Source organism: Dendropsophus ebraccatus, chromosome 12 (genome assembly GCF_027789765.1).
Source record: "Dendropsophus ebraccatus isolate aDenEbr1 chromosome 12, aDenEbr1.pat, whole genome shotgun sequence".
In the NCBI taxonomy this organism is placed as follows: Eukaryota; Metazoa; Chordata; class Amphibia; order Anura; family Hylidae; genus Dendropsophus; species Dendropsophus ebraccatus.
The window spans coordinates 4,589,010-4,604,259 of NC_091465.1; the positions used below are offsets into that span (position 1 = coordinate 4,589,010).

A 15,250-nucleotide genomic window follows, 5' to 3' on the forward strand; every position below is an offset into this window, starting at 1 on the left:
ATTACAGCACCAGAAAAACAACTCAAAAGTGCTAATTTATTCCCCGTAATATATAGAAGGTACATTATTAGCATAAGACATTCCCTGCAATCCGCCCTGGTCAATTATGTCAGAAGAAAGTTTAGTCAGAACTTTAACAATGAGTCATGCCGTATTTGTGACTTCTTCTTGAGGGCAGAGTAATGGCCGAGCCTCAGCTACACAGAGTTTAGAGTTTCCCAATGTAACTATTCTGTAGGGAGTCTGTGCAACACATTAGTCACTGACCAACTAGGAACAGGGACTAATGGGGCTGGGTGGATGAACATCTTAGGTAAAGACTAGTGATGAGTGGAGCTGCTGAACTGTTCGGGTTCCACAACATTTGTCTAAACCAGAAGGCTCAGAATTTGACTCCCGGCATCTGGAGAAGTTGGATGCCGCCCTAGGGAGTCCTGGAAAACATGGATACAGCCATAGGCCATAGGTTGTATCCACCAGGACTCCCTAGGGCGGCCGCTAACTTCCCCAGACACCCGGAGTCAAATGCTGAGCTTGCAGGTTTGGACCAAAGTTGCTAAATCCAAACTTTCGTCCAGTTCTCTCGACACCAATACAGAGTATCCTAAAACGTTATTCCAGCAACGAGAAGATCGCACTGTAAAGTCCCATTGTGCCAATCAATAAAGAATTCCGAACATGATACTGAAGTATTAAGAACAAAGCCAGCAGAACTGCTCCGCACCCCAAGAATATGAGGTAATCAATAACTTATATCCACTCCAAAATGCTTCTAATATAAAATATGGATCAGCTCGTAAAGAACAAGACTTTATATCGATGGAAAAATAAAAAAAGTTATAGGTCCGGGAACACAGCGACATAAAAAAACAACTTTCTTTTCATGGAATGTGCCAATATAGAGCAAAGGCGGAAAAAGATAGAAAAGTATCTGGTATCCCCGTAACCGTCCCGACCCCCCAGAATAAATCCAACATGGTACTTATACCGCACAGTGAAGGGAGCAAAATAAAGATGGCAAAGCTAAATAGTATACAGAAAACTTGTATACAGCACTGAAGCACTACGCACGCACACTCCCCTATGGTATAGGGCCGCGATGGGGGACCTTCACCCCTCCAGCTGTTGCAAAACTACAATTCCCATCATGCCTGGGCAGCCAAAGCTTAGCTTCACGATGGATGTCGGAAAGTGATGAAACCAAGCCAAGGTCGCCTATCGCCAACACAGGCTCCAGTACAGGATCAGAAATCTCCATTTGGAAACAATTTTAGCAGTTTTCCCACTGAAATATTCTCCTCACATGTTACTTCACCGCTAACATATTAGCTACACTTATATTCATTGAGTTTTTCTACATAGCATCCAGTGTATGTGTAACATCAGAGAAGTCTAGGAGGCAACACCTCATAAGCCCCCCACCCCACTTTTTATATGTTGCTGCCCATGATGAGACTAACAATTCCTTCAGTACTTGTTATTATCTATTCAGTCTTCTTCCCCAAGTTCTTAGCTGCTGCTTTCTGCTGAAGACACAAAAATGTCTGTGTGAGCCTCTCCCTCTGTCTCTCCCCTCTCTTCTAAAACAGCTGATGTAGTCCCTGGCAGGCTGTATCTGCAACATTGTAGCTTCTTTGTAATGCTAAGAGGGTTAATTTGAGGTCAAGTTGCTGATAAACTCACCATGATTAACCCTCTTAGCATTACAAAGAAGCTACAGTGTTGCAGATAAAGCCTGCTAGGGACTTGTTTACACCAGCTATCTCAGAAGGGAGGGGGGAGGAGGGGGAGACAGAGAGAAAGGCTCACACAGAAAGACCGCTCCAGCTGTCCCTCATGCCTGCCCCTGCTGCGTCATCAGCTGCTCAGCTGCGATTGGCTGAGCATAACTAAGATGGCGGCTGGGGTCGACAGTTGAGTAACTATACCGCACCACACTTCCGGGGTGGGGGGAACACGGGAAAGGTGGCCATTCACTTAAATAACACACATTACAAAGTTGTATAGCTATGTAATGTGTGTTATTTAGTGAATAAATATTAAACGCCGCACTACCCCTTTAAACAGGAACACCGCACAACTCCCTTACTCGTCTCCTCTATACAAGCTGTGATGGAAGCCATTGATGTATGAGGATACTTACCGCATGGGACGACTGATAGGCCATAGGGGAAGGCATCAGCCGGCCGGGGATGTGCTGGTGAGAGACCTTAGATGAGTGACTTATGGTCGGATAACGGGAAGATGTGGTCAGCTGGGACATCGACAACTACAACAAGAACAATGATATCAGTAAGTAATAAAGCGGCATAGACATATACAGTGTTATATTCCTGACGCTGAACATAGAAGCTTCTCCCCCACACAGTAACAGTGAATACAGGAAGCCTTGTCCTTTTCTACATCTACAGTATAGTATAGAATCTACAGTAACAGAATCCAAAGTAGATGGGGAGGAGGGAGATGCAGCTGCAGTATTATCTCCCCTATTGTGTCTATGCTGTGAGAGGGAGACAAGTTCGATGGGGACAGAGAGCTCTATAGACTAGAGAGTGGGCACCATGAACAATTACCAAAGTAAGTGCAGATATCATATGAACATCAGCCACCGGTGACAAAGCCAGCCATATTACAGGTATCGTCAGTAACAAAGAAGAGAAGTATCAGTAAACACTTACAGCCGGTCCCAGGTCGGTATCTTGAAAAAGTTCTGCATTAGTAACCATGGCCTTTGCTAAAATTAAATTATAAAAAAAATATAATAATAATAATCATAAAAAGGCAACACAGTATATATACACAGAAAACATCAGCACTTTAAAGTGACCCTGTCCCCCCCTTTGTGCACTCTGACATCTCTACGCAGGTGTAAAGGGTAAATTTAGCGGTTTTCATACCTTATTTCATATCATACGTCATGGTGCTTGTTCAAGTAAAAAGTGTCCTTTTATCAACTGCAGATTGTATTAAATGGGCGTGGCCTCGTGGCATTAGCACCACTTAGCCCCGCCCACAATGGCACCGTTGGCCCTGCCCCCTTGACGCCAATTGGTTGTCCGCCGTAAAGGAGGTGGGGTCTAGAACTGTTCCAATGGCCGATGAGGGGGCGGGGCCAACGGTGCTGTTGTGGGCGGGGCTAAGTAGCGCTAATGCCGCGAGACCCCGCCCACTCAATGCCACGCCCACTCAATGCAATCAGTAGTTGATAAAAGGACACTTTTTACTTGAACAAGCACCATGACGTATGATATGAAATAAGGTATGATAAACGCTACATTTACCCTTTACACCTGCGTAGAGATGTCAGAGTGCACAAAGGGGGGGACAGGGTCACTTTAAAGAATGAATTATTTTTTGTTTGTTATTTATTATTGCACCACAATGTTCACTTTTATTCCAAATTTATTGAGCATACAGAAATCCACTATGTGTAAACCTAAAGAGGTACTCTCTTCTATTTTAAAAATCTCCAGTCTTTCAGTAATTATCAGCTGCTGTATGTCCTTCAGGAAGTGGTGTATTCTCTCCAGTCTGACACAGTGCTCTCTGCTGCCACCTCTGTCCATGTCAGGAACTGTCCAGAGCAGGAGAGGGTTTCTATGGGGATTTGCTGCTGCTCTGGACAGTTCCTGACATGGACAGAGGTGGCAGCAGAGAGCACTGTGTCAGACTGGAGAGAATACGCCACTTCCTTAAGGACATACAGCAGCTGATAAGGACTGGAAGACTGAAGATTTTTATATAGAAGTAAATTACAAATCTGTACAACTTTCTGACCATGTGACCTAAGGAGAAGATGGAGCTAAGTCCATCTAGTATCTCCTGTAATGGATGGGAGGGGCAGATTCTCTCACTCCCAGAGAATCCTGGTGTACGGTGTTGTCACTGGTCAGAGGTTCCCTCCTTCTGTATATGGTCCATAAAATCACCTAAGTGTCAGTGTAAGAGGGCTCCATACACATCAGATGGTCGGCCTGTGGTGGCGCTGCAGAAAAAAGGAACTGAACACTTACAGCTTCCCCTACAGATTACAGCTGAACTTGCTGGTGAGCTCGAGGCTTCCTTGGAATAAGAGTTTCTGATCAGCTGTTCTTCAAACATCTGTATCTGTATAAGACACTATAATCCGCACCACACTGCAAAGGTTACAGGTGTTTAAAGAGAAGCTAACACTTTGCATTATTCCTTAGTTCACTATCTGCTCAGCCTTGGTCTTTGTCCCTGGGTTCTAAAGTCCTCTTGTTTAGTGTGAGTTCTGTAGATCAGCGTTTTCATTAGGGATATGTGAAGGGACAGTAAGGGTCAGAGGTGTCTGGTGTTAGGGTCAGTATTCAGCGATAGATCTAGGGAAAGATTTATGGATAGTTAGTATCAGTTCTGTAGATGAGTGTTTTCATTAGGGATATGTGCAGGGACAGTAAGGGTCAGAGGTGTCTGGTGTTAGGGTCAGTGTTCAGAGAAAGATCTAGGGAAAGATTCAGGGATAGTTAGTATCAGTTCTATAAATAAGGTGTTTTGTTAGGGATATGTGCATGGACAGTAAGGGTCAGGTGTCTGGGGATAGGGTCAGTGTTCAGGGATAGATCTAGGGAAAGTATCAGTTCTGTAGATCAGGTTTTTTTTTTATTAGGGATATGTGCAGGGACAGTAAGGATTAGTGGTGTCTGGTGTTCAGGGATAGTTAGTATCAGTTCTGTAGATTAGGGTTTTCATTAGGGATATGTGCAGGGACAGTAAGGGTCGGGTGCCTGGGGTTAGGGTTCAGAGATCTAGGGGAAGATCTTGTCCATCTGCTTCTATCCTTCATTATTTGTGCTGTAATCATTTGGGTTTCTGTCATCTATCAGGAAGATCTTGTTCTTCGTCCCGGCTTCCATGGACACATGCTCTTTATTCTTCCTGCCACTGTCTGGTTGTTATAAAATTCATCTCTTAGCGTATCCCAGATTTGGGAGCCATAGTTGGGACCCAGGATTGGTGGTTGTTATATCTGAAGTTTAGTTCTGCCATCTAGTGACCAGGCGGTATAGTTACGCTGCATACGTCATGTGAATTTGCCTGTGTATGAACGGCTGCTTATTTTATTACATGGAAGAACAACCTATTATATTATCTAAAAAAAAAAAATAAGTATCCCCTTGTCAGCGCGGTGCGGATTATATTGTATATTCGTTTAGTGGAAGCAGGAATTTCTCTCCCGCTCGGCACAGCCAGGAACAGGTCAATCTCCCCGGCACTCTCATTTTCTTGTTTTCTTTGATGCTCGATGAATCCGACCTGATTATTCCATCTCAAGGTCATTTCAGGTTTAAACGCCATTGATCGGCGGCACGGTCGGCTGTTAGGCGCTATTTTAGATAATTTGCCTCCTTCTTTGAAACCTCTAATATAATTACTGGAGGGCGAGCTACTCCTGTGTGGGGAAGATTGCTGGTATTCCATTTACTTTGTTAAATGTATAATATTATTTTATGTTACTTTTTAGCTTTTTCTCGCCTTGTGCACAATTTCCTTTATTATTCAGCTGATTTGTTCTGATCAATCTGAAGGAAGATGGGAAGAATGAGTGTAATGAGCATTAAAGGGATTCTTTCAGATCAACTGGTGCCAGAAAGTTATGTAGATTTGTAATTTACTTCTACATAAAAATCTCCAGTCTTCCAGTCCTTATCAGCTGCTGTATGTCCTACAGGAAGTGGTGTATTCTCTCCAGTCTGACACAGTGCTCTCTGCTGCCACCTCTGTCCATGTCAGGAACTGTCCAGAGCAGCAGCAAATCCCCATAGAAACCTTTCCTGCTGTGGACAGTTCCTGACATGGACAGAGGTGGCAGCAGAGAGCACTGTGTCAGACTGGAGAGAATACACCACTTCCTGCAGGACATTCAGCAGCTGATAAGGATGGGAGGACTGAAGATTTTTTTTTAATAGAGGTAAATTACAAATCTCTGGTACCAGTTGATTTGAAAGAAAAACTTTTGGTGAACAATGTCCACGGAATTCCGTCAGCTGTCCGCCCACACATCTGGGCGCCTTTCCGCCGGCCCCATAGAAACCATTCTATGGACCGGTGTATTCCACTATACGCTGAAAGAAGTGTCATGTCCAGCATGAAACTCATGCTGTCCAAATTTGATGGAGGAACGAATTTCCCCAATATACGGGGGTATAACCTGGCCTGTCTCTTGCGACACGTAATGGACTGGATCCATAACACGAGTAATTTTTCTAACCTGACCTTGGAATCGGAGCTCGCAGCCCCATGGTCCCTTGCCTCCTGTCTCCATACTAGAATCCCTGCCCTGCCCCCTTTACTGAAACGATCTATTATCATTAGAGATACGGTGTTGGCATGGAAGGCGGTACGTAAAACATTTGGACTACCCTTCCTTATGTCTAAAAAACTGCAGCTGTGGACGCATCCTGAATTCCCTCAGGGCCGAGACAATCCTATCTTCCGGGAATGGAAGGACATGGGTATCATGACGGCTCACCAACTTATGCACAATGCTGATAGACGTTGGCTTACAGAACTGGAAATCAGGGAGATGTATTCTCTTGACAGTCGCCATTTTCTAGCCATAAAACAGGTGACCTCCTTCTGTAAGTCAAGGCTGGCTACCCTCACCAATGAACTTTCATCCAATACTTTTGACGACTTCATAGGGACGAACCCTCGCAGAGTGACTCTATCAGACACTTATAGGACGCTGAACGACCATCTTCTCTCCATTGACAAAAAAACTATCTTTGCCAAATGGGCCGCGAAATTGGGTTCCAGTACGGTGCGGGATGAGATTCTGGAGGGCTGGGACAGGGTGCGGAAACATGTTATCAGTGAGGTCTGGCGGGAAACCTTTTTCAGAGTCATGCATCATGCGTACTGGGGTTTCAACTTGCCAGCAAACCCGCGCTTTCCTGATAGAATTCTGCACTGTCCTAAATGCCGGACGCCGACAACAGATTTTTGGCATGGCTTGTGGTCCTGCTCCCTGTCCCAGTCCTTCTGGCAGGAGGTGACTGACTATGTTGCTCGGCACTGGAAACTCACCCTGCCGATGGAACCTTTACCACTGGTTTTTCAATGCATAGATGAGCAAACGGTAGAGGCCTCTGGCCTTAAATCGGTTCCGCCTCTGATCCATGCTGTTTTGTTAATAGCCAAACGGGTTCTAATGCGAGAATGGATTAACTCTACAATGCCATCGATCGTGGCGGTGATAGAGGATCTAAAATTCTTCTTGGCCGCAGATAGATTAGAGGCGGAACGGAACACTGAGAAACATGCTCAGAAATTTTTTCAGAAATGGCGAATCTTTCTCTTGTCGCATTTTACCGCACTACAGGTCCATGCCTTCGTCTACCCATACCGATTGTCCACCTGGTACCTGAAAGAGGATATCTGTGGCACACTGGGTGGGCTCCGCTTGCCCACCTGATCATGACACCCCCTAACTGACTGGGTGGATAACGGAGCCGATTAACTGGCTGCTGCCTACTCCCGCTTCCTGATAGGCTTTCCTCTCCTCCCCCCCCATTCTTTTATGCTTCTATCCTCCTTTTCACTTTCCTCTCCCTTCGTTGTCTCCTGTTGTGTCTCCCCTTGTTTGGTGTACTTTATGGACGCCCTATTTTAGTTCACCTTTTGGCCCTTTGGGGACGTATATCTTTATGTTCATAAGATGCGATTGCTGTGTTTTATGGTTGTCTGGGGACGAACTCCCCAACTAGACTTTTTATCAGCCAGAGACTGGCCAAGTTTTCTTTGACTGCTATATTTTATTGTACTGCATACTATTCATGTTTCCTTCATGTTTTCCCTACGATAAAATTGAAAAAAATGGGCGCTGCGACGCCAGAACGGTTTCACCTGTTTTGTCTCAGTGCCAATAAAAACACATTTAAAAAAAAAGAAGTGTCATGTCACTTCTTTCAGCGGATCGCGGAATACGCCGGCCCATAGAATGGAGTCTATGCAGCTGGTGGAAAAGCGCGTGCGCGTGCCAGTGTGAACCCGGTCTTATACTTACCAGTAGTGTTAAAGTGACCCTGTCCCCCCTTTGTGCATTCTGACATCTCTACACAGGTGTAAAGGGTAAATTTAGCGGTTTTCATACCTTATTTGATATCATACGTCATGGTGCTTGTTCAAGTAAAAAGTGCAGATTGTATTAAGTGGGCGTGGCCTCGTGGCATTAGCATCACTTAGCCCCGCCCACAATGACACAGTCACATTAGCACCACTTAGCCCCGACCACAACAGAACAGCCCCACCCCCTTGACGCCCATTGGTTGGCCGACGTGAAGGGGGTGGGGTCTAGACCTTTCGGCACGCCTGTTCCAATGGCCGCCGAGAGGGCAGGGTCAACTGTGGAATTGTGGGCGGGGCTAAGTGGCGCTAATGCCACGAGGCCCCGCCCACTTAACACAATGTGCAGCTTATAAAAGATCACTTTTTACTGGAACAAGCACCATGACATATGATATAAAATAAGGTATGAAAAACGCTAAATTTACCCTTTACACCTGCGTAGAGATGTCAGAATGCAAAAAGGAGGTGACAGGGTGACTTTAAGCAAACTTCGCCTGGCATGTGACTGCTCACGGCAGCCACTGGGAGTGAAATGCCAGGTGTTCAGGTTCAAAGAACCTGAACACCGGTTGCTGAGTAGCTGTGTATGGGGGCAGCAGAGTTCCACCCTCTTATGTTGCTCTCTACTTCTAAACAGCATTACTAGAGGCCGCACCTAACGCCAGGGTCTATGGCATTTGGTGGTGCTAATTCGGTGCTCCGTGCAGATCCGGCTCTGCTATCCTCTGCTGCTGCCTGGTCTCAGCAGTACGGGCAGCAGCAGTGAATAGCAGAGCTGGGTGGAGCTATGCTAAAGCCCTACATATTAATATATTAAGTATACTGAAAAAAATGCTTACAATTGCTAAAACTTTTCAATAAATTGAAGGGAAAAAAATGGTTTCACTTTAAGGTGCCCATAGAAAAGAGAACGTCATGTGACAGCCATCTTGCCCGGTTGCTGATTCATATTTGGCTGATGAATGGGGGTGTAAAAAAATAAAATAAAATAAATTTTTAGGGATGGAGGGTGACAACCTTCACCAGCGAACCCCACATATCAGCGTGTGCCATATTATACAGTCTTGAACCCTAGGAAAGAGGGAAATCCCTATAACAGTCAGGGAGGCGGGGCTTCTCTCTTCTGATTGGCTGGTTGAGCAGTCATTTTTAGGGTTCCGTTTTAGCAGCGCTATCGGCTATAAAAAGACATCCGGCTCTCCCATTCATGGCTTCCAGACTATGAGGCTTAGGATAATATCTATACAGACCATTCACTGCAGCAAATCCCTGCGGCCTTAACGAAAAGTCTATGAGGGGGAAAAAAAAAGTCTGGCCGCAGAAAGTTGGCTTCCGCTTTAAGGAGGTCATAATATTTGCATCAGAGAGATTACACGCCTCATAAACTCCATTTATATGAGGTTTATGATCCATCTTGGAAGACCTCAAAATGGCCGTAATATCTCTACTAACATTTGGCTTCTGAAATGTAAGAGCCGGGATGGTTATGAAGCCAAGGAGATATACAGCGGAGGGGGAGGGGAGCAGATAGAAGAGGCTCCCTGACTCCAGTCACTGACCAGCCTGGATCGTCACCATCACTGGAGAGCACTGACAGATGCAGCAGAGCTGAGGTTGTGCTAATCCTACTTATCCTAGATAGTCTGATGACCAAACGGATCTGTTCAATGACAAGTTCAACTCTGCTACACATGTGCTTAAAATGGTTATGCAGGATTACAGGCCTTCAAAAACAGCGCCACCCCTGTCCTCAGGCCATGTGTGGCATTACAGTGCAGCTCCATTCACTGGATCTGAGCTGCAAAACCCCACACCCAACCTGAGGATAGGAGATGTGCTGTTTCTGAAAGAAAGTGGCCATGTATTGCTAAGCCTGGAGAACCCCTCTAAACCTTCTGCAAGTATATAGTTCAAGGTTACGAGATCATGCTGCATGGCTCTACATCAGTCATCCTCAACCTCGGACTCTCAAGCCGCTGTAATACTACAACCTCCAGCATTCTGTGACAGCATGCAACTGTCAGGGCATGCTGGGAGTTATAGCTGTGCAACAGCAACATGTGTACCTTGTTCTGAACATGACTCTTTGTATATACCCCAATAGCTAACGATTACATTGCAAGACTTCCCAGCTGCTGCCAAACTACAACTCCCAGCATCCTCTGGCAGCATACATTAGTCACAGCACGCAGGAGGTTTTAGGGTTACAACATGTGTACCTTAATTTGCACCTTTTTGTAAGTATAAAGGCCAGTGGCACGTTATTGAAGGGGTACTATATAGGGGGCCTATTAGAGACGGGGTAGAATTGGGGTGCACCGTACATAGGAAGACAGAGACAATGGCCCACAGGAGAGGTGCGAGAATTGGGGTGCACCGTACATAGGAAGACAGAGACAATGGCCCACAGGAGAGGTGCCAGAATTGGGGTGCACCGTACATAGGAAGACAGAGACAATGGCCCACAGGAGAGGTGCCGGAATTGGGGTGCACCGTATATAGGAAGACAGAGACAATGGCCCACAGGAGAGGTGCCAGAATTGGGGTGCACCGTACATAGGAAGACAGAGACAATGGCCCACAGGAGAGGTGCCGGAATTGGGGTGCACCGTACATAGGAAGACAGACAATGGCCCACAGGAGAGGTGCCGGAATTGGGGTGCACCGTACATAGGAAGACAGAGACAATAGCCCACAGGAGAGGTGCCGGAATTGGGGTGCACCGTACATAGGAAGGCAGAGACAATGGCCCACAGGAGAGGTGCCGGAATTGGGGTGCACCGTATATAGGAAGACAGAGACAATGGCCCACAGGAGAGGTGCCAGAATTGGGGTGCACCGTACATAGGAAGGCAGAGACAATGGCCCACAGGAGAGGTGCCGGAATTGGGGTGCACCGTACATAGGAAGACAGAGACAATGGCCCACAGGAGAGGTGCCGGAATTGGGGTGCACCGTACATAGGAAGACAGAGACAATAGCCCACAGGAGAGGTGCCGGAATTGGGGTGCACCGTACATAGGAAGACAGAGACAATGGCCCACAGGAGAGGTGCCGGAATTGGGGTGCACCGTATATAGGAAGACAGAGACAATGGCCCACAGGAGAGGTGCCGGAATTGGGGTGCACCGTACATAGGAAGACAGAGACAATGGCCCACAGGAGAGGTGCCAGAATTGGGGTGCACCGTATATAGGAAGACAGAGACAATGGCCCACAGGAGAGGTGCCGGAATTGGGGTGCACCATACATAGCACATACAGTTATAACTGCCGGAGGTCTCTGCATTCTCGTGTGGTGACTTTGTAAAGAGCGCTAAGGGGCCGGTTCCCTCATTTCAGGGACAATGCTCGGCCATCAGTATACATAAGCTATATATAACTTCCCTGCTACCTGACAGAGTGATTTGTACGGCAGACGGACTCGGAAAGTCTTCTGTCTTTCAATATCACCTCCTAAAACTCACACAAGCGTTTGCACAAATCACTTCCCATTGAGCTGTACTCTTTTGCGTGAACACATGCGGCGATCCTTTATTTTCATGTATTTCTGGCCGGCGGTGTCCACCTAACTACATCTGTAATAAGATGACTGCATTTATACAGAAATCTGCCAGCAAAACGCGGAGGGCAGATCTATAGACAGGACCACACTGACCTCTGGTGGCCGAACGATAAATTACAGGCCGGGGAACATCAAAAGAATCGTCCTCATTGAAAGCAAATAAACATAAACTCTTCCCAGGATTAAAAATAAGTAAATTCCAGGACTTTTTATGGCATTAGAAAAAATAAAGCGTAAATAGTGAGCGGATTGTATCAGATCAAGTTCGCTACAAACACGACCCAGTTTGGGTTCTAATGTAGAAAAACAAACAAAAGCGAGAGAAAACTAAATGTAAAATTAAGAAAAAAAAATGTAGTTTTGCAAGTAACGGGGATGGTGTTTGACTTTCACAAGTTTCTCTAAACTAGCCGCGCAATAAATTGTCTATACAACATCTGACATGACATATCAATTAAGCGAATGCACCAGAGAATGGCGGGTCACTCTGCAATGAAGCTGCGCCATCTGCTCAATAACGTCCCTATCAAACTCCTAAACTCCCTCCATTAACTTCTGGCTGCCGGATGGAAAAACAAGGAAAAAGAAGAAGAAAATCTGCGGCCGATTAAACACAAGGAGCACAAGTCCGGATCGGAGGCCAAGGTCAGAAATTACAGGGAATTAAAGGCACAGGGACGCTTTCTAATCGTATAACGAAGAGTTTAAAGGGACGGTGTCACCTAGATTTTCTTTTACTGATTAGAGTCAGATACAAAAACTTGTTCTTTTATTCTAATTTGTTTCGATTTTTTGACTGTAATTTTTTAGTATTTCAATATTTGTACATTGTTATGGGGGCGGCCATATTGCCTGGGCTGTTCTTAACAGCATTTAGTGACATGCTTTACAGCAAGACTCATGGACATAGACGACAAGAGACAGACTCTGTCGCCTAGAGATGGATGTGAGGCTGCAATGCTGTACAGATCACTTTACTGCAGCCTCCTCTTATCACAACAGGGAGCTGCTATTGTCTCCTCTATCTACTGCTGTCACATGATGCTGCAATGCTGCACAAATCCCTTTACTGCAGCCTCCTCTTATCACCACAGACACAACAGGAAGTCTCAGCTTAGTTTTAGCCCTAGTGGTGAGAATGAAAACTGCAGGATATCAGGATTATTTTATAATATAGAGAGAAAAATGGAAAACTTGCAAAAATGTCACCAAAAATTCTTAAATCTGTTTAACATAAAATATTATATATACAATAAGTCATTTTCTGATGACACTGTCCCTGTTAAGGGAACTAGTCACTTGACTGATGCCCGATCCCCATACATCGCACTATTACTGCAACGCATCATGAATTACGCCAAAAATACGCAATGTTTTACAGGAGGAAGCCGATCTCTGCCCCAGTACAGCTTTCTAACTCTACACTGTTTCAAGAGACATGTCAGTCAAGCCCAGAGGGGCGGGGCTAAGCTTGATTGATTGCTCCCTGTACACACATAGGAGACCTGTCAGTAAGATGGGATGAAGCTGGCAGAGAGCAGCCGTCCTGTGCCCCTGTACATCCAGCTCCTAGCTCAGCTATGATATCTGCGCATGCTGCACTGTAGTAGTGTAGTAAGGGTGCCCGTCATTGTTTCATGCTGCCCGTGCTTCTTGTGACATATAACAACTGGCGGGGTCCTACATTTTGTATCTATCACTCTGCTTGCTGTGATTCCATATGAACCTTTACCATTTACTTCCAAGGGATAGAAATCTATTCTGATCATGTGATAATCACACATTTAGGGTAAGGGTCTAATTACATGGGAAAACTGGGCCAAACCGCCATATTGTACTGTGTCATGGGGCCACGGCCTCCCGGGTCATGGGGCCACGGCCTCCCGGGTCATGGGGCCACGGCCTCCCGGGTCATGGGGCCACGGCCTCCCTGGTCATGGGGCCACGGCCTCCCTGGTCTTGGGGCCACGGCCTCCCGGGTCATGGGGCCACGGCCTCCCGGGTCATGGGGTCATAATGATCTTTGCCGATCACTGATGTTATATGTAAATGAGGCCAATCTACAAGGCTGTTGCTCATTTATACGGAGGCTCAGGATGTCTAGCAGGGCCCTAAGGTCGTGTTCACATGTTGTGGTTGTGTGATCGTAGGTTATAATATATATCCAGCACTTACCATTTGTCACGGTTCCTTTCCTCTTTGACTGAAGAAGCTCCTCGGGCAAACTCTCCACCGAATCAGCCATGTCACCCATGTGATGGTCCGGGCGGACGGTAAAGCTAAAATACAAGGTTCCGGCCTCAACCTGCTGCACCTGAAAGAGACGTGTAAAGTGTAGACCTGAAAATGTATGCTGAGGAACAGTATAGGGCGGTTAATTATACGGTTATAAACGACCATGATGAGTGATGCATTATGGGACCTGACATCTATATACAGTATACAGGCATTTTTGATCAACTATTTGCAACCTCTCAAACATTAACGTGTACACCCATCCTATAGACTTGATGGTCTATCTTCAGGATAAGCATCAACATTAGATCAGTGTTAGGGCCCTATTCCACGGGAAGATTATCGTTCGCATAGTCGTTAACAATAAACAATCCAAACGGCCGCTATTACAAAAGACCTGAAATCGTTCACTCATTTACATGGAAAGATAATCGTTGCTTATGATCGTTCTTGCGGTTGTCTTGTCGCCGATATTGCGTTCGTCACTACTGCGAACGACCGAACGACTTCTTATTCAATGTGAACGATTTGCGAACGAGCAACAATAAAAATAGGTCCAGGTCTTATTAAACCATCAACGATTTCTCGTTTGGTTGTTAGTCATTAACTGATATTTAACCGAAAGATTATCGTTTAGATTAAAACGATTTAACGATAAACTGAATGACAATCGTCCGGTGGAATAGGGCCCTTAGTCTTACTCCTGGTGCCCTATGCTCAGCTCCATGAAGGTGACGTGTCACCATCCCCTATTATATGGATATTATCCAGAGTACCCACCATTTGCTGCACAGACAGCAGCTGCTAGACAGGCCAGGAGTTCCAACACCACCATCCAGGTGACGCCACATTTGCTGGAGGGTCCAAACAGCCAACACCACCATCCAAGTGGTCTCACAGATGCTCAATAGGGGTAAGATCTGTTGAATTAGGGTCCCAGGTAGTACTGGTAAGTTGTGGTGATACTACCAATGATTGACATTTCTAGTCATGTGACATTGTCCTGCTAGAAGATTCTATTGGGCCCAAAGAAGACAATCAGCATGTATGCGATCTGCAGGGATGGATTCATACCCAGATTTTCTGAGAGCATTTTCACATGGATGAGTGACCCTGGAGAACATGTTGGGCCCACCAGATTGTGTTCTTCTAGTAATGGCTGCAGGGGGTTTCTTCTCTAACACAACAATGTCCATCCGCTCTTTGAAGCCGAAAACAACCCTTTACCAACCAGCGGAGAAGACAACCCTTTACCAACCAGCAGAGAAGACAACCCCGTACCAACCAGCAGAGAAGACAACCCTTTACCAACCAGCAGAGAAGACAGCCCTTTACCAACCAGCAGAGAAGACAACCCCGT

At 45.9% G+C, this 15,250-nt stretch overlaps 1 protein-coding gene across 5 annotated transcripts in view; it reads right to left on the minus strand.

Annotated features, from left to right (window-relative positions):
- The window catches only part of NPHP4 (nephrocystin 4), a 164,880-nt gene that overhangs the window by 69,273 nt on the left and 80,357 nt on the right, over window positions 1-15,250 (minus strand). For all 5 annotated transcript variants that reach the window (XM_069948418.1, XM_069948415.1, XM_069948414.1 and 2 more), the window contains exons 11-13: window positions 13,831-13,969; window positions 2,679-2,734; window positions 2,144-2,269 (exon numbers count right to left, since the gene is read on the minus strand). In XM_069948418.1, the coding sequence (XP_069804519.1) occupies window positions 2,144-2,269; window positions 2,679-2,734; window positions 13,831-13,969 (321 nt within the window). The remainder of the gene's footprint in view (window positions 1-2,143; window positions 2,270-2,678; window positions 2,735-13,830; window positions 13,970-15,250) is intronic.